General features: G+C 40.6%; 1 protein-coding gene across 1 annotated transcript; it reads right to left on the bottom strand.

The window, feature by feature from the left end:
* Nucleotides 1–3,947: 3,947 nt before the first annotated feature.
* On the bottom strand, nt 3,948–24,633 carry LOC133419721 (acyl-CoA-binding domain-containing protein 4-like). The gene is made up of 11 exons (XM_061709123.1): nt 24,470–24,633; nt 13,698–13,790; nt 13,294–13,414; nt 11,624–11,708; nt 10,398–10,518; nt 8,983–9,144; nt 8,727–8,908; nt 7,098–7,326; nt 5,037–5,254; nt 4,731–4,778; nt 3,948–4,337 (listed from the first exon to the last, which is right to left on the bottom strand). The coding sequence occupies exons 2-11, from the start codon at nt 13,783–13,785 to the stop codon at nt 4,221–4,223; spliced, it is 1,371 nt and encodes a 456-aa protein (XP_061565107.1). The 5' UTR covers nt 13,786–13,790; nt 24,470–24,633; the 3' UTR covers nt 3,948–4,220.
* Between the last annotated feature and the right edge of the window lie 1,582 nt (nt 24,634–26,215).

Below are 26,215 nucleotides of genomic sequence, written 5' to 3'. Positions count from 1 at the left end.
AATATGCTAAATCATGTTAAGTAATACATAATAATGGTTATTTAACTATTATTAAACAGTTAATTAATGCTTAATAATGCATTAACTAACGTTAATTAAGGGACCCTTATTGTAAAGTGTTACCAACTTCTTTATATGTGATTGCTTAATTTACTAATGGTTAACTATGGCCAAGTAATGCTTATGAGGCAGTTAAGCATTAATAATGTGTTACCTACGGGATAAATGTGTTACACTTTACAATAAGGGTCCAGAATAGTATTTACTAATGGTTAATTATGGTTAAGTAATGCTTATGAGGCAGTTAAGCATTAATAATGTGTTACCTAAGGGATAAATGTGTTACACTTTACAATAAGGGTCCAGCAAGCCTTTACTAATGGTTAAGTAATGGTTATGAGCCACTCCTATACATTTATTAAGGTGTATGTCAGGTTACCGTTCATAAGGTCAGGTAAGCTACCTGATAACATACACAGCACCATTAGGAAATGATTACTTAAGACTCTAAATAGTTGTTTAATAATGCCCATCCAGTAAACATGTACACCATTAGTGAATGATTACTAGATGTATTAGGTAGCTGTTACTTAATGCATATTCACTCCAAATAAACACCATTAGTAAATGATTACTAGGGACATTATTAACGTTTTACTTATGTATTAACTAATGTATTGTAACTGACCAGGTTAGGTTCAGAGAGTCTGTTACTACGGTAACTGACCAGGTTCAGAGAGTCTGTTACTACGGTAACTGACCAGGTTAGTTTCAGAGCGTCTGTTACTACGGTAACTGACCAGGTTAGTTTCAGAGCGTCTGTTACTACGGTAACTGACCGAGAGCTTAAGTTACCTCTCTTTGTGAAACAGGCTAGAGTTACCTGTCTTTCTCTGGTTTGAGTTACCTCCCTTTGTGAAACGGAAAACTCAGAGTTTCCCTCATTTCAGGGTTAACAGACTCCGAGTTTTCACTAAACCTGCTTTGTGAAACGGACCCCAGGGGCCTCATTTAAAATGGAGTGCGTAGAATTCATACTAAAAGTGCACGTACGCCCAAAAGCCGAAAATGGCGGGCGCAAAAAAAAATCCGGATCTATAAAACCGCGTGCACGCAGACTTCCACGCAATGTTCCCTTTATGAATCACAGTCCACCTGGAAAGCTGCGCAGCTGACTCCGCCCCATATCCCGCCCTCAACACGCCCATAAATCCATATGGATGAGCCTACTGAGCATGCGCAGTGGCTTCCTGCAGCCTGTTAGGGATGAATCCGGATGAATGCGTCAGAATGAATGAACGTGTCGAGCCACCGTGCCACTGAATTTCGCTGAGATCTGAGATCTGATGTGGAGAGAGGACAGTGAAACGAGATTATTTGGTGGTCACAGTAAAAGTAGAAAAAGTATATAAATAGTATAAAATAAAGCGAGTGAGTGGCAGCATGTCGTTGCTGCCCGTTAGTGCCACGATCGCACGACGCAATTTCCACTGGGGGCGGGGGGGACATGTCCCCCCCACTTTTCAAAATGATGTATTTGTCCCCCCCACTTTTTACAGTTTAAAAACTAACGGTAGGCTCAGCAAACCATCAAGACACTCGGGACGGCGGCCCGGCAGCCCCCGCTCCCCCTCCTCCCTCCCGTCTCCCCTCAGAGCTGCTCTAAGCTGATTTATGGTTCCGCGTTACACCAACGCAGAGCCTGCGGCGTAGGCTACGCGGCGACGCGCAACCTACGCCGGACCCTACGGCGTAGGCTCTGCGTTGGTGTAACGCAGAACCATAATTCAGGCTTAAAAGTAAACAACATGAGCGCACGTACCCGTGCATGACAGGCAGACACACACGGGGAGAAGAGACTATTTCTTTAATTTTTATTTTTTTTAAAACTTTATCCTTATGAACGCAATTGTTATATAGTCCAACTTTCCTTATTTTAATCAGAACACTTTCTTTTTTCCTCTTCGGCGTGGAGTAGTGGGTTCGGAGCGGCAGCCCCCCCCTCCCAGTCCCCCACCCCCCCGCCGCCTGCTCCATTATCAGCACTATTTTATTATTATATGTTGTGATATGTGATGACATTATTAAGAGTATGACATGAATCTGGCTTCATTTCACCACCTCACAGCCTGCCTCGCCAGTTCCCCGTGTCTTAAAGTAAGTAAATTCTTAAGTAAATTCTTACGGGAGGGTCCTGGTTGCCGTAAAGATAAGCAGATTTTTCGGTTAGTTTTTTCTTTTTAGATCCGAGGCTTGGCGTAGAAGGCGGCTTCCGCAACTTTCAGGCGCTTTTTCTGCGCAAGCAAGCTTTATAGATGAGGCCCCAGATCTTTAGGGGAAACCTTTAGCTGTTTGTACCAAACTCATGGTTTTATCACAAACTGAACGATTCCTACACATTTTATAGATAAACAGCTGGACTACCAGACCCCCCAGACCTGGTCCTGGTCCTGGTCCTGGTCCAGGTCTAACCCCCCCCTTAGTGCAGGAGAGAACCAAAACAATGGTTCAATTTGTGATACGAGCATGAAAGTAAGTAAACACATAAATATCCAAAGTCATTCCAAAGATAATTGGCCATGGAGCCGTTGTGAATTCTCGACATGGCGCCCATGGTGGCCATTTTGAAAAATATGGAAAAAAGAGAGAAAAAAAAGAAGAAAAATAGGGAAAAAATATGGAAAAAAGAGGAGAAAAAGACGAAAAAAATAGGAGAAAAAGAGGAAAAAAAACAGTAAAACAATTGGAAAAAATAGGAAAAAAGATGAAAAAAGAGGAGAAAAATATGTAAAAAAAGAGAAAAATAGGAAAAAATGTGAAAAAATATGTAAAAAAAGAGGAAAAAAATATGGAAAAAAGAGGAAAAAAAGATGAAAAAAGAGGAGAAAAAGAGGAAAAAAATATGGAAAAAGAGAAAAAAAGAGGAGAAAAAGATGAAAAAAGAGAAGACGAAAAAAGAGGAAAAAAGACAAAAAAAGAAGAGTGTAGACTCATTAGAAAACACCTATTTCTGGCGGCCATTTTTCAACATGGCTGCCATGGCGTCATGTTGAAAATTCACGACGGCTCCACGTCCAGATCTTTTGGGGAAACTTTGGCTGTTTCTACCAAACTCATGGTTTTATCACAAACTGAACAATTCCTACACATTTTACAGATAAACAGCTGGGCTATTAAAAATGACAATGATTATATAAAACTGTTAATCTTTTTCTGATAAAAGGGAGGTTCCTCTACATGTGATATAATATAAAGTAATATATCTAATACTATAATAGCATATAATAATATAACTGAATAACTTTTGCTTCTTGCTTGAATGATGTTCAGATCAGATCAAAGGACCGATCGATTGATCGATTGATCGATCGATCGATTGATTGATCGATTGATCGATTGATTGATTGATCGATCCTCAGCAGGAACTCGTTTAACAAACATCCACCACTTTTTCAGTTCAGTTTAACTTTATTTATAAATCGTCTTTTACAACAGAAGTGAAACCCCGATCAATTATGACATAAACATAAACACCCACAAGAAAACTCATTATTATTAATTATTATTAATTATTATGATGATGATTTTAATTGAAACCATTTAAAAACTGATTTTCATTCCGTTTCACTGTTCAGGTTATTTATTATTAGAATATGTATATTTTCTTTAACAGAAGGAAACACATTTGTTCAGGTGTAAAACTGTGAATTTAAATATTATAACTTACTTTCCCGGTTTTTCACATTAAAATACCACGTTTTTCCTTCAAAGTGACGTTTGTTTCTCGTTCCAGTTTATAGTTTTACAGAAATAACCCAGAACCGTAACAGCAATGCATCATGGGAGCAGTGATGCATCATGGGAAACAGAGGCAGGAAACAGGGGGGTGTCCCCGGAACCAGGACCAGAACCAGAACCAGGACCAGAACCAGAACCAGGACCTGGACCAGGACCTGGTTCTTCACCAACATTTATTATTAACAGAAACATTAAAGTGGATCCGGTCCATGAATCCGGTCCAGACCAGAACCAGAACCAGGTCCATGAATCCGGTCCAGACCTGGACCAGAACCAGGACCAGAGGTTCTGCTGGACCCTCTGTCCTCCACCAGAACCGGATCCTCTCAGTCCAGAGTCCAGGTCTCCGGATCCTCCACCAGAACCGAGTCCAGGTCTCAGCAGGACCAGCAGGTGGACCAGAACCGGTCCTGGTCCGGGTCTCAGGACCGGCTCCTCCTCCGGACCAGGTAATGGACCAGTCCCTGAGCAGCAAACGGCCAGAGCAGCAGCAGCAGGAGGGCGGGGGGGGGCAGGTCCAGGGACCACCAGGGGGACTCCTAGAACCAGAACCAGAACCAGGGTTAGAAACCAGAACCAGAACCACAACCAGAACCAGGGTTAGGGTGACCCTGACATCGCTCCATTGGTTACCCGTAAAATTCAGAATACAATTTAAAATGTTATTACTTGCGTATAAAGCCCAAAACGGCTTAGCTCTGCAGTATTTACAAGACCTGATAGAGCCTTATGTTCCTGGCAGAGCTCTCCGCTCTCAGAGTGCAGGTTTACTCGTAGTTATTATTATCATAAGGAGGGTCACCCCTTATGATCCTGGTCCAGGTCCAGGTCCAGGGTTAGGAACCAGGACCAGGTCCGGGAACCAGAACCAGAACCAGAACCAGAACCAGAACCCCATCAGAACGGACAGGAAGTCATGTGACGGGTCTCACCTGTGGAGGAGGAGCTGAACACTGGAGACACGTCCTCCACTCCGGGCCCTGCAACACAACAGGACCGGGTCAGAACCAGGACCAGATCCAGGGTCAGAACTGGGTTAGAACCGGGTCGAAATGTCGAGAAAAAAGTCAAATTTTTGTGAAAAAAGTTGAAATGTTGAGAAAAAAGTTGAAATTTTGAGAAAAAAAAAAGAAAAAAGTTGAAATGTCGAGGAAAAAAAGATGAAATGTCGAGAAAAAAGTTACATTTTAGTGAATGAAGTGGGAATGTGGAGATTAATGTTTTTATACTAGCCCCACCTGCGCCGCCGCTAGCCGCTCCACGGCCTCCAGTCTCTCCATGACGCTCCTCATGTCGTCCCTCAGCTGCCGCAGAGCCGCCATGATCTGCTGCTGCAGCTGGGCCGAGGCCACGCCCCCTGGGCCGGCCCCGCCCCCTCCGGCCCCGGGGGCCCCGCCCCCTCCTCCGGCCCCACCCCCGGGGGCCCAGCGCCTCGGGCTGCCCTGGGGGACGCCACCTGCACAGGTGAAGGTGGAACCAGGACCAGAGTTAAGCCTGGATTAGGGTTCTGTGTTAAAGCAACGCAGAGACTACGCTGTTGCCGCCACGCCGTTGCCGCGACGCCGTTGCCGCGACGTCGTTATTGCGACCCCGTTATTGCGACGCCGTTATTGCGACGCCGTTATTGCGACGCCGTTGCCGCGACGCCGTTATTGCGGCACCGTTGCCGCGACGTCGTTATTGCGTCGCTGTTGCCGCGACGCTGTTATTGCGACGCCGTTATTGCGACGCCGTTGCCGCAACGCCGTTATTGCGGCGCAGTTGCCGCGACGCTGTTATTGCGACGCAGTTATTGCGACGCCGTTGCCGCAACGCCGTTATTGCTGCGCCGTTGCCGCGACGCTGTTATTGTGACGCCGTTATTGCGATGCGTTGCCGCGACGCCGTTTTTGCGGCGCCGTTATTGCGACGCCGTTATTGCGACGCCGTTATTGCGACGCCGTTGCCGCGACGCCGTTGCCGCGACGCCGTTATTACGTCGCTGTTGCCGGAACGCTGTTATTGCGACGCCGTTGCCGCGACGCTGTTATTGCGACGCCGTTATTGCGACGCCGTTGCAGTGACGCCGTTGCAGTGACGCCGTTGCAGTGACGCCGTTGCCGCGACGCCGTTGCCGCGACGCCGTTATTGCGGCGCCGTTATTGCGACGCCGTTGCCGCGATTCCGTTGCCGCGATTCCGTTGCCGCGACGCCGTTGCTGCGACGCTGTTAATGCGACTCCGTTGCCGTGACGCCGTTGCCCCGACGCCGTTGCCGCGACGCCGTTATTGCGACGCCGTTGCCGCGACGTCGTTATTGCGTCGCTGTTGCCGCGACGCTGTTATTGCGACGCCGTTGCCGCAACACCGTTATTGCGGCGCCGTTGCAGTGACGCTGTTATTGCGACGCCGTTATTGCGACGCCGTTATTGCGACGCCGTTATTGCGACGCGGTTGCCGCGACGCCGTTGCCGCGATTCCGTTGCCGCGACGCCGTTATTGCGACGCTGTTGCCGCAAAGCCGTTATTGCGACGCCGTTTGCAGTGACGCCGTTATTGCGACGCCGTTATTGCAACGCCGTTATTGCAACGCTGTTGCCACGACGCCGTTGCCGCGATGCCGTTATTGCGACGCCGTTGCCGCGACGCCGTTATTGCGACGCTGTTGCCGCGACGTCGTTGCCGCAACGCCGTTATTGCTGCGCCGTTATTGCGACGCCGTTGCCGCGATTCCGTTGCCGCGACGCCGTTATTGTGACGCTGTTGCCGCGACGCCGTTATTGCGACGCCGTTATTGCGACGCCGTTGCTGCGATTCCGTTATTGCGACGCTGTTATTGCGACGCCGTTGCAGTGACGCCTTTATTGCAACGCCGTTGCAATGAAGCCGTTACCGATACTTTGTTTAGCTTCAGGCTTTTTTCCGGTCACAGTGAATCAAAGAGTTAAGGACAACTATTGTGTAAAACACTAAAACAACCATAAAAAAAAAAATAATCACACGCACACAAAGAAAAGAGGCTGGAAGTTCACGACTGCTTCACGAACCGGAACAGGAAATGTGTTGCTACCAAGCGAACCAATCACAGCCCTCGGTCTGCGTTGGGTCGTAGGTAAATTTTTTGGGATGTGCTAGCAGGCTACGGCGTAGCTATGGAGAGCCTAGTTTAGCCGCGTAGCCGCTAACCTACGGCGTGGGGAGCTCATTGCAGCGCACGCTCTGCGTGGATTTAACGCAGAACCAGAATCCAGGCTTTAGGGTAGAACCAGACCCTGGTGGTCCAGATCTGGACCTGGTCCATGTCTGGGTTATTTCACTTACGTTCTCTCCATCCGTGGTAGGATCCGTCCCGGTCCCGGTCCTGGTTCCTCCTGGGGGGTCCCTGGCCCTTCTGGTCCCCCCCTTCCCCCCCTGCTCCGGCTCCCACCTGCCGGCCCCCCAGTCCTGGTCCCAGACCGGGTTCTAGCTGGTCCGGGGAGTCCGGGGGGGTCTGCACGGTCTGCAGGGCCACCAGACCGTTCTGGAAACCGTTGGACTTCCTGGCCGAGACCTGCAGGGCCAGAAAAGAGGGTTCTCTTAGACCATATTCTTCGTCCGGCTCTCGACGAAGGCAGACTCTTCTCTGCTCCTCTCCCTTATCTATCTGTCCTGCTGCTGCTTCTGTCCTGTCTCGTCTTCAGAGTCTCTCCTTTTCACTCCTCCCAAACTCTACAATCATGGAATTGATTAACTGGTCTCTCAGCACAACCAGAAGTCAGAGGGTATTTTTTGCCGGATACACAATGGATTCCTGGAAACACTGGAGACCGTTGTGTTTGGTGATCCTGTCTGTCGAGGACGTTGAAGATGCTTCATAATTGGATTAATGATAGCAGGATTTCTCTTGATCGGAGGAGGGGGATTCCTGGTCTACCGACAAACGCGTAAGTCGTCGACAGCTGTTCTGGCTCTTTCAGAGCTGCCGGACGTGGCTGAAGGATCAAGCAAGGTGATCAACACTCAGACTTTAACGTTGGGGGAGCAAAGCCGTAAGCTGGATGTGATTCTTGAACAGAATCTCAGGCTGGCGGCGTCTTTGAGCTCATTGGTAAGATGGATAAACCTTGGAGAAGTTGGAAGCTCGGCTTGGCGGGAATTGATCACAAATTCATCTGATTGGAGTCGCCATTGATGAACCAGAGACTGAAGTCAGACGGAACATTACTGAGTCTGTTTTCAATATAATTGTTAATTCTATAATCTGACCTTGACAGGGCGGTTTTGGCCGATCGCTCTGGTCACAATCTCCCTGGTGGAATGTAAACAAGGTGACTCTGCCCCCACTAGCCCTCCCCTCTCAGGAACATCTGTGGACCTGTTTCAGAACTGACCAAACCGTCTGATAACACTTGGAGTACTGTGCCGGGATCCCCCCGCCCCTGAACCCCCCCCCCCCCCACACACACACACACACACACACACACACACATACACAAGTGCAAGTCTTGTGATGTTAAATTTGTCATGTTGCTTTCTGTGCAGAGGTGTTTTTTACTTTCACACTGTGTATTTACACACAGTGTAAAAGTGCCTTTTTTCCCTCCTCCCTCCCCAGTGTCGTCCTTTCTCTGATCTGTTCTCACCAGTCAATCATGTCGTATGTTATTTGTTTTGTCCTGATGGTTGTACTGGTTCATCTCACTGTGCCGGGACGCCAGACCGGCGACAATAAAGGCTATTCATTCATTCATTCATTCATTCATTCATTCATTCATTCATTCATTCATTCATTCATTCATTCATTCATTCATTCATTCATTCATTCATTCATTCATTCATTCATTCATTCATTCATTCACCTGGACCAGGCTGGGCCGACCTGGTCCGAGGTGGACCGAGGTGGTCCTGCTGGGTCCAGCTGGACCGGGCTGGACCAACGTGGACCCAGCAGGACCAGGGAGCGGTTCTTACCCGGACGTAGCTCAGCTGCTCCACCGAGTCCACCGAGTCACAGAAGACCTCAGTCTCCGAGTCGCTGGTGACCGCCGGGGCGTCCGGGACCACCGGGCCGTCCGAGACCGCCGGGGCCTCTGGGACCACCGGGCCCTCTGGGACCACAGAGTCCGGGTCTGTCCTGGTCTGCCGGTCCGGTTCTGGGGAGCACAAACCGGGTCAGGACCATCAGGGTAGAACCTGATCGGGGTTGGACGGGGAACCAGAGACCTACCGTTGCTGCCGGGGCCTGCAGGTTCAGGCGGGTCCTGGTCTTGGGCGGGTTCCTGGACCTGCAGAGTCTCTGCAGGACCACCGGGGGACCGGGTCTCTGCAGGACCCTCGGTGGACCGGGTCTCTGCAGGACCGCCGGGGGACCGGGTCTCTGCAGGGCCCTCTGAGACATAAAAATACCATTATAAAACAGAAAGGTGGAATCCTGCAATCTGATTGGTTGTTAACTGTGGTATAATGATCTGATTGGTTGTTAACTGTGGTATAATGATCTGATTGGTTGTTAACTGTGGTATAATGATCTGATTGGTTGTTAACTGTGGTATAATGATCTGATTGGTTGTTAACTGTGGTATAATGATCTGATTGGTTGTTAACTGTGCTATAATGATCTGATTGGTTGTTAACTGTGGTATAATGATCTGATTGGTTGTTAACTGTGGTATAATGATCTGATTGGTTGTTAACTGTGCTATAATGATCTTATACCACGGCCTGTCGGGATGACTTGCTTAAATATTAACATTTAATTTATATTGTGTGTGTGTGTATGTGTGTTTTGCAATATAATTGTTGATTCTATAATCTGACCTTGACAGGGCGGTTTTTGGCCGATCGCTCCAGTCACAATCTCCCTGGTGGAATGTAAACTAGTGACTCTGCCCCCACTAACCCTCCCCTCTCAGGAACACCTGTGGACCTGTTTCAGAACTGACCGAGCCGTCTGATAACATCAAGGACATTTGGCTGAGGAGCAGCTCTGGGCGAAGTTCACGGACTTACCGCTACACACACTTGCTGATAACCACCTCCCTCAACTCAACACCTTCCTCGCCCCCCCCTCTTATCAGCCCCCCCCAACAGTCTCTGGGTTTCGAGCGTCACGAAGCCGCGGCGATCACTTGGATGCACCGTGCCGGGTGCACTGTGTATTATACTCAGTGTGAAGATGTTTTTTCTCCCCCCCCCCCCCCCCCCCCCCGCCCATCCCAGTGTTACCCTTGGAAAAACAGGCGCACAAAACCATTGTGTCACCGCCGGTGTATCCGAAGTCAAAAACAGTTTTCTATTATTTCAAGCTGAAATAATAAACCTGATTCTGATATATGTGTGTGTAGATGTGTGTGTGTGTGTGTGTGTGTGTGTGTGTGTGTGTGTGTGTGTGTGTGTGTGTGTGTGTGTGTGTGTGAGTGTGTGTATGTATGTATTTGTGTGTGTAAGTGGGCGGGGCCACCAACCTCCTCTGTGTGTGTGTGTGTGTAGATGTATGTGTGTGTGTGTGTGTGTGTGTGTGTGTGTGTGTGTGTGTATGTATTTGTGTGTGTAAGTGGGCGGGGCCACCAACCTCCTCTGTGTGTGTGTGTGTGTGTGTGTAGATGTGTGTGTGTGTGTGTGTAAGTGGGCGGGGCCACCAACCTCCTCTGAGCGCGAGCAGTGAGTCCGGGGGGCGGGGCATGTCGTCAATCACCAGGTAAAGAGGTTCAAAGTGGTGGAAGAGAGAGGCGGTGGTCTGGTTCACCGGGAGGGAGTCCAGGACCTGAAACAGGGGCCAGCTTAGACCTTAGACCTGGTCCTAGACCTGGTCTAGAACCAGGTCTAGAACCAGGTCTAGGACCAGGTCTTGGACCAGGTCTAGGACCAGGTCTAGGACCACGTCTAGGACCAGGACCAGGTCCTAGACGTAACCCGTAAGAGAGAGGCGGAGGTCTGGTTCGTTGCGTTTCTGGTGCGTTTTTTCGTGTGTGCGTGCGTTTTTTCGTACGTTTTTCCGTACGTTTTTTTGTGCATGCGTGCGTTTTTTCGTGTGTGCATGCGTTTTTTTGTGCGTTTTTTCGTGCATGCTTGCGTTTTTTTGTACGTTTTTCCGTGTGTGCGTGCGTTTTTTCAGGCGTTTTTTCGTGAGTGCATGCCTTTTTTCGGGCGTTTTTTCGTACATTTTTTCGTGCGTGCCTGCGTTTTTTGGTGTGTGTGTGCGTTTTTCCGTATGTTTTTTCGTGAGTGCGTGTGTTTTTTCGCGTGTTCGTGCGTTTTTTCGTCCTTTTTTTCGTGTGTTTTTCCGTACGTTTTTTCGTGCATGCGTGCGTTTTTTCGTGTGTGTGTGCGTTTCTCCGTATGTTTTTTCGTGAGTGCGTGTGTTTTTTCGTGTGTGCGCGCGTTTTTTCGTACGTTTTTCGTGCGTTTTTTTGTGCGTTTTTTCGTGCATGCGTGCGTTTGACATTTCGCCTTCATTTCTCAACATTTCAATTATTTTCTCAACATTTCCACTTTTTTTCTCGACTTTTTTCTCAAAATTTTGACTTTTTTCTCGACATATCGACTTTTTTCTTGACTTTTGTGACTTTTTTCCTTTTTTCCGTGCGTGCGTGCATTTTTTTGTGTGTTTTTTATGTTTTTTTTTTGTCTAGGACCAGGTCAGACCCAAGACCTCATCTTAGACCTAAGAGACCTAGGATATATCTGTATCGATATTGATACAGATAAATAAAGTAGTACTAGTCTTTACAATAAAGACAAATACAAATGTCAACTTATATGCAGATAACACTCATGACACAGGTTTAATGGATGGATTTAGTCTGAATGAATGAATGAATGAATGAATGAATGAATGAATGAATGAATGAATGAATGAATGAACGTACCTCCCGAGCTACGTTCTTCATCTCCTCCACGTATGCCGCCATGGCCGTTTCTCGGGTCATGGAGCCCAGACGACTCCACGCATCCCTGTAACACACACACACACACACACACACACACACACACACACACACACACACACACACACACACACACACACACACACACACACACACACACACACACACACACACACACACACACACACACACACACACACACACATACTGTACTCTGGTACAATCATGCTAGCTCCTAACGAGCTAGTGTTAGGAACTAGCATGACTCTGGTACAATCATGCTAGCTCCTAACGAGCTAGCATTAGGAACTAGCATGACTCTGGTACAGTCATGCTAGCTCCTAACGAGCTAGCGTTAGGAACTAGCATGACTCTGGTACAGTCATGCTAGCTCCTAACGAGCTAGCGTTAGGAACTAGCATGACTCTGGTACAGTCATGCTAGCTCCTAACGAGCTAGCATTAGGAACTAGCATGACTCTGGTACAGTCATGCTAGCTCCTAACGAGCTAGCATTAGGAACTAGCATGACTCTGGTACAGTCATGCTAGCTCCTAACGAGCTAGCGTTAGGAACTAGCATGACTCTGGTACAGTCATGCTAGCTCCTAACGAGCTAGCATTAGGAACTAGCATGACTCTGATACTGCTGGACAGAGGTTTTAATCAGGACTTTTACTTTTACTTCACTACATTTACAAGTTAAAAAATATACTTTTACTTTGTTACTTTGACATTTTCCACCTCGTTACTCGTTACAAAGTAAAATAATTATATTTTGGTGTTTTATTCTAAACCACATTTCATTCACCTGAAAGTAAAATAAAAACAAGGGAAGGATAATTTTTCTTGTTGTGCTGCTTCTTTTCATGTTTACTATAAAATACTTGTACTTTTACTTTTGATACTTGAGTATATTTTTTCACAAGATACTTTTGATACTTAAGTACATTTAATGTGAGCTACTTTTTAAGACTTTTACTCCAGTAATTTTCTTACGGGTGACTTTAACTTTTACCAAAGTCTTTTTCAGTTGTGGTATTTCTACTTTTACTTAGTTACTTTTTTCAAGTACTTAATACACTTTTTTCTCAACCTTTTCTCAAAATTTCAAGTTTTTTCTCGACTTTTTTCTCAAAATTTCAACTTTTTTCTCGACTTTTTTCTCAAAAATTTAACTTTTTTCTCGACTTTTTTCTCAAAAATTAAACTTTTTTCTCAACTTTTTTCTCGACATTTCAACTTTTTTCTCAACTTTTTTCTCAACTTTTTTCTCAAAATTTCAACTTTTTTCTCAAAATTTCAACTTTTTTCTCAAAATTTCAACTTTTTTCTCAAAATTTCAACTTTTTTCTCTACTTTTTTCTCAAAATTTCAACGTTTTTCTTGACATTTCGACTTTTTTCTCGACTTTTTTTCGTGCGTGCGTTTTTTGTTTTTATTTGTCCTAGACCTGATCCTGGACCAGGTCTAGGACCAAGTTTTCTTCATCCACCGTTACTGCTGGACTTACTCACCACTTGTATCTCCCCACCGGGTCCCAGAACCCGGGTCTGAACCCGGGTCTAGTTCTACTGGTACTACTGCTACTACTGGTACTACTGGTACTATAACTGGTACTACTGCTACTACTGGTTCTGCTGGACTTACTCACCACTTGTATCTCCCCACCGGGTCCCAGAACCCGGGTCGGGGGACGGAGCAGGGCCCGCAGACGGCCTGCTTGTACAGGCTGTAGAAACGTAGCATCACGTCGTAGCCGGGCCGGTACGAGCCTGCAGAGGAGATTATGTTAGAGGCTAGCAAGGCTAACATGACATCAGGATCAGGTAGGGCTAGGCTAACTTTATCTAACTAGCTTTACATCTACCTACAAAACACTTCAGGAACCGTGTATTTAGATTATAAAAGGTTTCCAGAGAAAACCAGATATTTGGATGAGTTTAGCTGATGAAGGTGGAAGGTGCAGCCGTCCACGGAGCTTTAGCATGTAGCTTTAGCATGTAGCTTTAGCATGTAGCATTATCCTACTTCACCGTTGGTTCTGGTTCCACTCACCGTCCTTGGGAAGGTTCTGGATCACGTCCACGGCGGCCTGGAAACGTCTCTGGTGGTCCAGCTCCGTCATCATGGAGACGCCCGGCATCAGTCCTGGGGGACACGGGGGGGACAGGGGGGGACAGGTGAGACACACCTGCACCTGGGGGGGAGGTACCAGGTCAGGGGGGGGGATAGAGGGGGGACAGGTGAGACCTGGGGGGACAGGTGAGACACACCTGCACCTGGGGGGATGGGGGGACAGGGGGGGACAGGTGAGCCCTGACCCCGCCTCCTCCAGCCAGCAGGGTCACCTGAATGTGAAGTTGGTCTGAGGTTGGACAGAGTTGGCTAGTATATATATATATATATATATATATATACATACATATGTATATATATATATATATATATATATATATATATATATATATATACATATATATGTATATATATATATATATATATATATATATATATATATATATATATATATATACATATATATGTATATATATATATATATATTATGTTGCTTTTTCTTCCAGTAATGTCTCACGTCTCTCCACAAGTTCAGTTTAAAAGTGTAATAACCTTCTCTCTCTAAAAACATCACTGGTATTTTTGTCTCTTTGCACATTTATATATTATTCCTTTTTCAGGTTTAGTACTTCTTTTTTACATTGCCTTTTTTAATTACTTAGCTATTTATTGTTTTGGTTTTTTTAAGATATACTTTTTTATACCTTTTTTGTACTGTTGTGTATATTTTGTAAAGATTGTTGAGCGTGTGTGTGTGTGTGTGTGTGTGTGTGTATATGTGTGTGTGTGCGTGTGCGTGCGTGTGTGTGTGTGTGTGTGTGAACCTGGGACCAACTTCCCCACTCACTCACCTGCAGAGTTGGTAGTAACCAGTTTACTCCGTTCCATTTACTTGAGTAAGTTTTGGTAAATGTTGTACTTTTAGGAGTAGTTTTGAATCACTATACTTTTTACTTTTACTTGAGTAGATTTGTGAAGAAGAAACTGTTCCTCTTCCTCCGCTACATTAGGAACGTTGAGCTGTTACTTTTCTTTTATCCCTTTTATCCACGTACGCGTCAATCTCATGAATCACTGGTGATTCTTTGGTAAAAATGTTAGTTTTTGCATGTTTTATCACATTTACACAGACTAAATGTTAGTTTTTGCATGTTTTGTCACATTTACACAGACTAAATGTTAGTTTTTGCATGTTTTATCACATTTACACAGATTAAATGTTAGTTTTTGCATGTTTTGTCACATTTACACAGACTAAACGTTAGTTTTTGCATGTTTTATCACATTTACACAGACTAAATGTTAGTTTTTGCATGTTTTGTCACATTTACACAGACTAAATGTTAGTTTTTGCATGTTTTGTCACATTTACACAGACTAAATGTTTGTTTCTGCATGTTTTGTCACATTTACACAGACTAAATGTTAGTTTTTGCACGTTTTGTCACATTTACACAGACTAAACGTTAGTTTTTGCATGTTTTGTCACATTTACACAGACTAAATGTTAGTTTTTGCATGTTTTGTCACATTTACACGGACTAAACGTTCGTTTTTGCATGTTTTGTCACATTTACACAGACTAAATGTTAGTTTTTGCATGTTTTGTCACATTTACACAGACTAAATGTTAGTTTTTGCATGTTTTGTCACATTTACACAGACTAAATGTTAGTTTTTGCATGTTTTATCACATTTACACAGACTAAATGTTTGTTTTTGCATGTTTTGTCACATTTACACAGACTAAATGTTAGTTTTTGCATGTTTTATCACATTTACACAGACTAAATGTTAGTTTTTGCATGTTTTGTCACATTTACACAGACTAAATGTTAGTTTTTGCATGTTTTGTCACATTTACACAGACTAAATGTTAGTTTTTGCATGTTTTGTCACATTTACACAGACTAAATGTTAGTTTTTGCATGTTTTGTCACATTTACACAGACTAAATGTTAGTTTTTGCATGTTTATCACATTTACACAGACTAAATGTTAGTTTTTGCATGTTTTATCACATTTACACAGACTAAATGTTAGTTTTTGCATGTTTTGTCACATTTACACAGACTAAATGTTAGTTTTTGCATGTTTTGTCACATTTACACAGACTAAATGTTAGTTTTTGCATGTTTTGTCACATTTACACAGACTAAATGTTAGTTTTTGCATGTTTTGTCACATTTACACAGACTAAATGTTAGTTTTTGCATGTTTTGTCACATTTACACAGACTAAATGTTAGTTTTTGCATGTTTTATCACATTTACACAGACTAAACTTTAGTTTTTGCATGTTTTGTCACATTTACACAGACTAAATGTTAGTTTTTGCATGTTTTATCACATTTACACAGACTAAATGTTAGTTTTTGCATGTTTTGTCACATTTACACAGACTAAATGTTAGTTTTTGCATGTTTTGTCACATTTACACAGACTAAATGTTAGTTTTTGCATGTTTTGTCACATTTACACAGATTAAATGTTAGTTTTTGCATGTTTTATCACATTTACACAGACTAAATGTTAGTTTTTGCATGTTTTATCACATTTACACAGACTAAATGTTAGTTTTTGCATGTTGTATCACATTTACACAGACTAAATGTTAGTTTTTGCATGTTTTATCACATTTACACAGACTAAACTTTAGTTTTTGCATGTTTTGTCACATTTACACAGACTAAATGTTAGTTTTTGCATGTTTTGTCACATTTACACAGACTAAATGTTAGTTTTTACATGTTTTGTCACATTTACACAGACTCAAACACACACAGAGTTTCTATGAGTTCATGTTTGTTCTAGTTCTGGTTAAAAAAGAAAAGTACAAAGTGTGTGTGTGTGTATGTGTGTGTATATGTGTGTGTGTGCGTGTGCGTGCGTGCGTGTGTGTGTGTGTGTGTGAACCTGGGACCAACTTCCCCACTCACTCACCTGCAGAGTTGGTAGTAACCAGTTTACTCCGTTCCATTTACTTGAGTAAGTTTTGGTAAATGTTGTACTTTTAGGAGTAGTTTTGAATCACTATACTTTTTACTTTTACTTGAGTAGATTTGTGAAGAAGAAACTGTTCCTCTTCCTCCGCTACATTAGGAACGTTGAGCTGTTACTTTTCTTTTATCCCTTTTATCCACGTACGCGTCAATCTCATGAATCACTGGTGTTTCTTTGGGATAAAAGTTTTTGCATGTTTTATCACATTTACACAGACTAAATGTTAGTTTTTGCATGTTTTATCACATTTACACAGACTAAACTTTAGTTTTTGCATGTTTTGTCACATTTACACAGACTAAATGTTAGTTTCTGCATGTTTTGTCACATTTACACAGACTAAATGTTAGTTTTTGCATGTTTTGTCACATTTACACAGACTAAATGTTAGTTTTTACATGTTTTGTCACATTTACACAGACTAAATGTTAGTTTTTGCATGTTTTGTCACATTTACACAGATTAAATGTTAGTTTTTGCATGTTTTGTCACATTTACACAGACTAAATGTTAGTTTTTGCATGTTTTGTCACATTTACACAGACTAAATGTTAGTTTTTACATGTTTTGTCACATTTACACAGACTCAAACACACACAGAGTTTCTATGAGTTCATGTTTGTTCTAGTTCTGGTTAAAAAAGAAAAGTACAAAGTGTGTGTGTGTGTATGTGTGTGTATATGTGTGTGTGTGCGTGTGCGTGCGTGTGTGTGTGTGTGTGTGAACCTGGGACCAACTTCCCCACTCACTCACCTGCAGAGTTGGTAGTAACCAGTTTACTCCGTTCCATTTACTTGAGTAAGTTTTGGTAAATGTTGTACTTTTAGGAGTAGTTTTGAATCACTATACTTTTTACTTTTACTTGAGTAGATTTGTGAAGAAGAAACTGTTCCTCTTCCTCCGCTACATTAGGAACGTTGAGCTGTTACTTTTCTTTTATCCCTTTTATCCACGTACGCGTCAATCTCATGAATCACTGGTGATTCTTTGGTAAAAATGTTAGTTTTTGCATGTTTTATCACATTTACACAGACTAAATGTTAGTTTTTGCATGTTTTGTCACATTTACACAGACTAAATGTTAGTTTTTGCATGTTTTATCACATTTACACAGATTAAATGTTAGTTTTTGCATGTTTTGTCACATTTACACAGACTAAACGTTAGTTTTTGCATGTTTTATCACATTTACACAGACTAAATGTTAGTTTTTGCATGTTTTGTCACATTTACACAGACTAAATGTTAGTTTTTGCATGTTTTGTCACATTTACACAGACTAAATGTTTGTTTCTGCATGTTTTGTCACATTTACACAGACTAAATGTTAGTTTTTGCACGTTTTGTCACATTTACACAGACTAAACGTTAGTTTTTGCATGTTTTGTCACATTTACACAGACTAAATGTTAGTTTTTGCATGTTTTGTCACATTTACACGGACTAAACGTTCGTTTTTGCATGTTTTGTCACATTTACACAGACTAAATGTTTTGTCACATTTACACAGACTAAATGTTAGTTTTTGCATGTTTTATCACATTTACACAGACTAAACGTTAGTTTTTGCATGTTTTGTCACATTTACACAGACTAAATGTTAGTTTTTGCATGTTTTATCACATTTACACAGATTAAATGTTTTATCACATTTACACAGACTAAATGTTAGTTTCTGCATGTTTTGTCACATTTACACAGACTAAATGTTAGTTTTTGCATGTTTTGTCACATTTACACAGACTAAATGTTTTGTCACATTTACACAGACTAAATGTTAGTTTTTGCATGTTTTGTCACATTTACACAGACTAAATGTTAGTTTTTGCATGTTTTATCACATTTACACAGACTAAATGTTAGTTTTTGCATGTTTTATCACATTTACACAGACTAAATGTTAGTTTTTGCATGTTTTGTCACATTTACACAGACTAAACGTTAGTTTTTGCATGTTTTGTCACATTTACACAGACTAAATGTTAGTTTTTGCATGTTTTATCACATTTACACAGACTAAATGTTAGTTTTTGCATGTTTTGTCACATTTACACAGACTAAACTTTAGTTTTTGCATGTTTTATCACATTTACACAGACTAAATGTTAGTTTTTGCATGTTTTGTCACATTTACACAGACTAAATGTTAGTTTTTGCATGTTTTGTCACATTTACACAGACTAAATGTTAGTTTTTGCATGTTTTGTCACATTTACACAGACTAAATGTTAGTTTCTGCATGTTTTGTCACATTTACACAGACTAAATGTTAGTTTTTGCATGTTTTATCACATTTACACAGACTAAATGTTAGTTTTTGCATGTTTTATCACATTTACACAGACTAAATGTTAGTTTTTGCATGTTTTATCACATTTACACAGACTAAATGTTAGTTTTTGCATGTTTTGTCACATTTACACAGACTAAATGTTAGTTTTTGCATGTTTTATCACATTTACACAGACTAAATGTTAGTTTTTGCATGTTTTGTCACATTTACACAGACTAAATGTTAGTTTTTGCATGTTTTGTCACATTTACACAGACTAAATGTTAGTTTTTGCATGTTTTGTCACATTTACACAGACTAAATGTTAGTTTTTGCATGTTTTGTCACATTTACACAGACTAAACTTTAGTTTTTGCATGTTTTATCACATTTACACAGACTAAATGTTAGTTTTTGCATGTTTTGTCACATTTACACAGACTAAATGTTAGTTTTTGCATGTTTTGTCACATTTACACAGACTAAATGTTAGTTTTTGCATGTTTTGTCACATTTACACAGACTAAATGTTAGTTTCTGCATGTTTTGTCACATTTACACAGACTAAATGTTAGTTTTTGCATGTTTTATCACATTTACACAGACTAAATGTTAGTTTTTGCATGTTTTATCACATTTACACAGACTAAATGTTAGTTTTTGCATGTTTTATCACATTTACACAGACTAAATGTTAGTTTTTGCATGTTTTGTCACATTTACACAGACTAAATGTTAGTTTTTGCATGTTTTATCACATTTACACAGACTAAATGTTAGTTTTTGCATGTTTTGTCACATTTACACAGACTAAATGTTAGTTTTTGCATGTTTTATCACATTTACACAGACTAAATGTTAGTTTTTGCATGTTTTGTCACATTTACACAGACTAAATGTTAGTTTTTGCATGTTTTGTCACATTTACACAGACTAAATGTTAGTTTTTGCATGTTTTGTCACATTTACACAGACTAAATGTTAGTTTTTGCATGTTTTGTCACATTTACACAGACTAAATGTTAGTTTTTACATGTTTTGTCACATTTACACAGACTCAAACACACACAGAGTTTCTATGAGTTCATGTTTGTTCTAGTTCTGGTTAAAAAAGAAAAGTACAAAGTGTGTGTGTGTGTATGTGTGTGTATATGTGTGTGTGTGCGTGTGCGTGCGTGCGTGTGTGTGTGTGTGTGTGAACCTGGGACCAACTTCCCCACTCACTCACCTGCAGAGTTGGTAGTAACCAGTTTACTCCGTTCCATTTACTTGAGTAAGTTTTGGTAAATGTTGTACTTTTAGGAGTAGTTTTGAATCACTATACTTTTTACTTTTACTTGAGTAGATTTGTGAAGAAGAAACTGTTCCTCTTCCTCCGCTACATTAGGAACGTTGAGCTGTTACTTTTCTTTTATCCCTTTTATCCACGTACGCGTCAATCTCATGAATCACTGGTGATTCTTTGGTAAAAATGTTAGTTTTTGCATGTTTTATCACATTTACACAGACTAAATGTTAGTTTTTGCATGTTTTATCACATTTACACAGACTAAATGTTAGTTTTTGCATGTTTTATCACATTTACACAGACTAAATGTTAGTTTTTGCATGTTTTGTCACATTTACACAGACTAAATGTTAGTTTTTGCATGTTTTGTCACATTTACACAGACTAAATGTTAGTTTTTGCATGTTTTGTCACATTTACACAGACTAAACGTTAGTTTTTGCATGTTTTGTCACATTTACACAGACTAAATGTTAGTTTTTGCATGTTTTATCACATTTACACAGACTAAATGTTAGTTTTTGCATGTTTTGTCACATTTACACAGACTAAATGTTAGTTTTTGCATGTTTTGTCACATTTACACAGACTAAATGTTAGTTTTTGCATGTTTTGTCACATTTACACAGACTAAATGTTAGTTTTTGCATGTTTTGTCACATTTACACAGACTAAACTTTAGTTTTTGCATGTTTTATCACATTTACACAGACTAAATGTTAGTTTTTGCATGTTTTGTCACATTTACACAGACTAAATGTTAGTTTTTGCACGTTTTATCACATTTACACAGACTAAATGTTTTTTTTTGCATGTTTTGTCACATTTACACAGACTAAATGTTTGTTTCTGCATGTTTTATCACATTTACACAGACTAAATGTTTTTTTTTGCATGTTTTAACACATTTACACAGACTAAATGTTTTTTTTTGCATGTTTTATCACATTTACACAGACTAAATGTTAGTTTTTGCATGTTTTGTCACATTTACACAGACTAAACTTTAGTTTTTGCATGTTTTATCACATTTACACAGACTAAACGTTAGTTTTTGACCGTTTTGTCGCATTTACACAGACTAAATGTTAGTTTTTGCATGTTTTGTCACATTTACACAGACTAAATGTTTGTTTTTGCACGTTTTGTCACATTTACACAGATTAAATGTTAGTTTTTGCATGTTTTATCACATTTACACAGACTAAATGTTAGTTTTTGCACGTTTTGTCACATTTACACAGACTAAATGTTAGTTTTTGCATGTTTTATCACATTTACACAGACTAAATGTTAGTTTTTGCATGTTTTATCACATTTACACAGACTAAACGTTAGTTTTTGCATGTTTTATCACATTTACACAGACTAAATGTTAGTTTTTACATGTTTTATCACATTTACACAGACTAAATGTTTGTTTTTGCATATTTTGTCACATTTACACAGACTAAATGTTAGTTTTTGCATGTTTTATCACATTTACACAGACTAAATGTTAGTTTTTGCATGTTTTGTCACATTTACACAGACTAAATGTTAGTTTTTGCATGTTTTGTCACATTTACACAGACTAAATGTTAGTTTTTGCATGTTTTGTCACATTTACACAGACTAAATGTTTTTTTTTGCATGTTTTGTCACATTTACACAGACTAAATGTTTGTTTCTGCATGTTTTATCACATTTACACAGACTAAATGTTAGTTTTTGCATGTTTTGTCACATTTACACAGACTAAATGTTTTTTTTTGCATGTTTTAACACATTTACACAGACTAAATGTTAGTTTTTGCATGTTTTGTCACATTTACACAGACTAAACTTTAGTTTTTGCATGTTTTATCACATTTACACAGACTAAACGTTAGTTTTTGACCGTTTTGTCGCATTTACACAGACTAAATGTTAGTTTTTGCATGTTTTGTCACATTTACACAGACTAAATGTTTGTTTTTGCACGTTTTGTCACATTTACACAGATTAAATGTTAGTTTTTGCATGTTTTATCACATTTACACAGACTAAACGTTAGTTTTTGACCGTTTTGTCGCATTTACACAGACTAAATGTTAGTTTTTGCATGTTTTGTCACATTTACACAGACTAAATGTTTGTTTTTGCACGTTTTGTCACATTTACACAGATTAAATGTTAGTTTTTGCATGTTTTGTCACATTTACACAGACTAAACTTTAGTTTTTGCATGTTTTATCACATTTACACAGACTAAACGTTAGTTTTTGACCGTTTTGTCGCATTTACACAGACTAAATGTTAGTTTTTGCATGTTTTGTCACATTTACACAGACTAAATGTTTGTTTTTGCACGTTTTGTCACATTTACACAGATTAAATGTTAGTTTTTGCATGTTTTATCACATTTACACAGACTAAATGTTAGTTTTTGCACGTTTTGTCACATTTACACAGACTAAATGTTAGTTTTTGCATGTTTTATCACATTTACACAGACTAAATGTTAGTTTTTGCATGTTTTATCACATTTACACAGACTAAACGTTTGTTTTTGCATGTTTTGTCACATTTACACAGATTAAATGTTAGTTTTTGCATGTTTTGTCACATTTACACAGACTAAATGTTAGTTTTTGCATGTTTTGTCACATTTACACAGACTAAATGTTTTTTTTTGCATGTTTTATCACATTTACACAGACTAAACGTTAGTTTTTGCATGTTTTATCACATTTACACAGACTAAATGTTAGTTTTTGCATGTTTTGTCACATTTACACAGACTAAATGTTAGTTTTTGCATGTTTTATCACATTTACACAGACTAAACGTTAGTTTTTGCATGTTTTGTCACATTTACACAGACTAAATGTTAGTTTTTGCATGTTTTGTCACATTTACACAGACTCAAACACACACAGAGTTTCTATGAGTTCATGTTTGTTCTAGTTCTGGTTAAAAAAGAAAAGTACAAAGGCTGACCATTCTGTGCTACTTGTGCTTAATTTATTTTTTTATTCTGTTATTATTTTATTATTTATTAAAGTACTTGAATTAATTTTGAGATTATTTTAATTTAAGCTATTTTTTTTATTAATTTTAATTTATTTTATTGATTTAATTTGCCTGAAGATGATTATTTTGTACTTTTGTCTGTTTGAATGGTTGTGTTAAAAAAATAAATCAGCCGTTACTCAACAGTTACTCAGTACTCGAGTAGTTTTTTCCAGGGCCGTCAGTCGGGTCTGAAGGTCCTGCAGCCGCGGCTTCAGGGGAAATGTACATGTTTGTTTTTTAAATACATTTATGGAATTACTCTGTCTATTTGTATTGATTATTCTATTACTTAATATATAGAATAACTACAAATGCAAATCAGAACAACATGATGGATTTCACTAGTTATTTTACACTGCAAAAACTCACAATCTTAACAAGAATATTTGTCTTATTTCTAGTTAAAATGTCTCATTTTAGTAAAAAAAATATCATTACATTTAAGACAAGACTCAAAAACAACCATTTTCACCTGTTTCAAGTAGATTTTCACTTAAAATAAGTAGAAAAATCTGCCAGTGGAACAAGATTTTTTTGCTTGTAATGAGAAGATAAATCTTGTTCCACTGGCAGATTTTTCTACTTATTAGTGAAAATTTACTTGAAACAGGTAAAAATGGTCAAATAGCAAGTTATTTTTCTGGTGATGATTCTTGTTTTAAGTGTAATGAGACTAAAAATGACTAAAAATGAGACATTTTAACTAGAAATAAGAGAAATATTCCTGGTAAGATGTAGAGTTTTTACAGTGAGTGAGACTGCATTGTAAAAAGTTCCAGTTTTCTTGACCACAGATCAGATACATAAACTTCTGTGATGAGTATTAGCTGGACGTGTTATTGATACTCTAGTTAATTCTGTGACTCCTAACTTTGCCAAACCTTAGTAAGACTGAATTGACGCCACTGGTTTTTTCACCAAGTACTTTTTTACTTTTACTCCAGTAATTATTTGGATGATATTTTTTACTTCTACTTGAGTCATATTATTCTGAAGTAACAGTACTTTTACTTGAGTACAGTTTTTGGCTCCTCTACCAGCTCTGCTCACCTGTCACTCACCTGTCAATCACCGGAGTGACAGGTGAGTGACGTCACCGGGGTGACCCGGAAGTGCGGTCCAGCTTTAGCTGTAGCTTTAGCCTGGTTCTCACCTGTTCAGCTGGCTCCTCTCGCGAGATTTCAGGGTTCCCGGATCAGCATGAGCTCCGGGTCCCGGACCGGGGATTAGAACCAGAACCCCGGGTTTTAGAGCCTAATCCCGGGGAGAAACATGAGTTTGATCACGGAAGTGAAGTCTCTTCCTCCAGCTGGAATCACTGCTGCTGCCGTGACGTAGAAACCCCTCTCCACCAATCAGGGGGCCGGAGAGGAGCCCCGCCCATGTGGAGATTTAAAGAGACAGTCGCCAAAAAACATTCAAGATTCAAGAATTCAAGGAGAAAAAAAGGAGAAAAAAGAGAAAAAAAGAAACGAAAAGAGACGAAATTGAGCGTTTTTTTGTTTTTTTTTATTTGCATTTTTTTTAAATAAAAGGACAACAACAGAATAGAATAAACAACAAAACACACACACATAAAACATTTTAAAAAAGTCAAACAAAATTAAAAACATTTGTCAACACATCAGATTTCATTCAGAGGGTTCTTATATATTATATATTCCTTATATTCACTACATGGACAGAAGTATTCGGAGACAAAACACACACAATAATCATGTTATGTTCATTAGGCTGTTGTTTGTTGTTAACTCACCCATCTTTTCCATCTTCCTTCAAAAATATAAACTATCTATAAAATATCAAAGGAAAAAAAAAAGGAAAAAAAAGAAGAAAAAAAGAGGAAAAAGGAAAGAAAGAAGAAAAATAAGAAGAAAAGACGAAAAAAGGAAAAAAAAAAAAAAAAAAAGAAAAAAGTCGAAATTGACCCTTTTTTTTTGTTTTTTTTTTTTATTTGCATTTTTTTGAAAATAAAAGGACAACAACAGAATAAATTAAACAACAAAACACACAAATAATTAAAAACATTATAAGATTTCATTCAGAGGATTCCTATATATATATATATATATATATATATATATATATATATATATATATATATATATATATATATAGCGCAAAGTCAGTTGGACTGAGCTGTGGAGAGCCGAGCCCCAGCGCCTAAAATTCCTGATCCAGGCTGTCTATGCCTGTTCTGTGGGGGGAAGGTGGAGTCTCCAGCTCCAGCTCCAGCTCCAGCTCCGTCTCCAGCTCCAGCTGCAGCTCCAGCTCCAGTTCCAGCTCCAGCTCCAGCTCCGTCTCCAGCTCCAGCTCCAGCTCCAGCTCCAGCTCCGTCTCCAGCTCCAGCTCCAGCTCCAGTTGCAGCTCCACCTCCAGCTCCAGCTCCAGCTCCAGCTCCATCTCCAGCTCCATCTCCAGCTCCAGCTCCATCTCCAGCTCCAGCTCCAGCTCCAGCTCCAGCTCCAGTTCCACCTCCAGCTCCAGCTCCAGCTCCAGCTCCATCTCCAGCTCCAGCTCCAGCTCCAGCTCCATCTCCAGCTCCAGCTCCAGCTCCAGTTCCAGCTCCAGCTCCGTCTCCAGCTCCAGCTGCAGCTCCAGCTCCAGGTCCAGCTCCAGCTCCAGCTCCAGCTCCAGCTCCAGCTCCAGCTCCAGCTCCAGCTCCAGCTCCAGCTGCAGCTCCAGCTCCAGCTCCAGTTCCAGCTCCGTCTCCAGCTCCAGCTCCAGCTCCAGCTCCAGCTCCAGCTCCAGCTCTGTGCCAGAAGAGAGGGACCTGGAGCACATCTGGAGCTGCTGTCCGAGAGGCCTGAGCGAGGTAAGGGGTAAGGGTAGGGGGCGCTACGCTGGCGTCATGACCAGGTCTTGAAGGCTAAAGCTAGCACCATCTGCAGCAGAATCG

The sequence above is a fragment of the Cololabis saira genome, chromosome 19, assembly GCF_033807715.1.
Source record: "Cololabis saira isolate AMF1-May2022 chromosome 19, fColSai1.1, whole genome shotgun sequence".
Classification (NCBI taxonomy): domain Eukaryota; kingdom Metazoa; phylum Chordata; class Actinopteri; order Beloniformes; family Belonidae; genus Cololabis; species Cololabis saira.
Note: the sequence above shows the minus strand (reverse complement) of the source record. Positions and strands in the feature narration are given on the sequence as shown.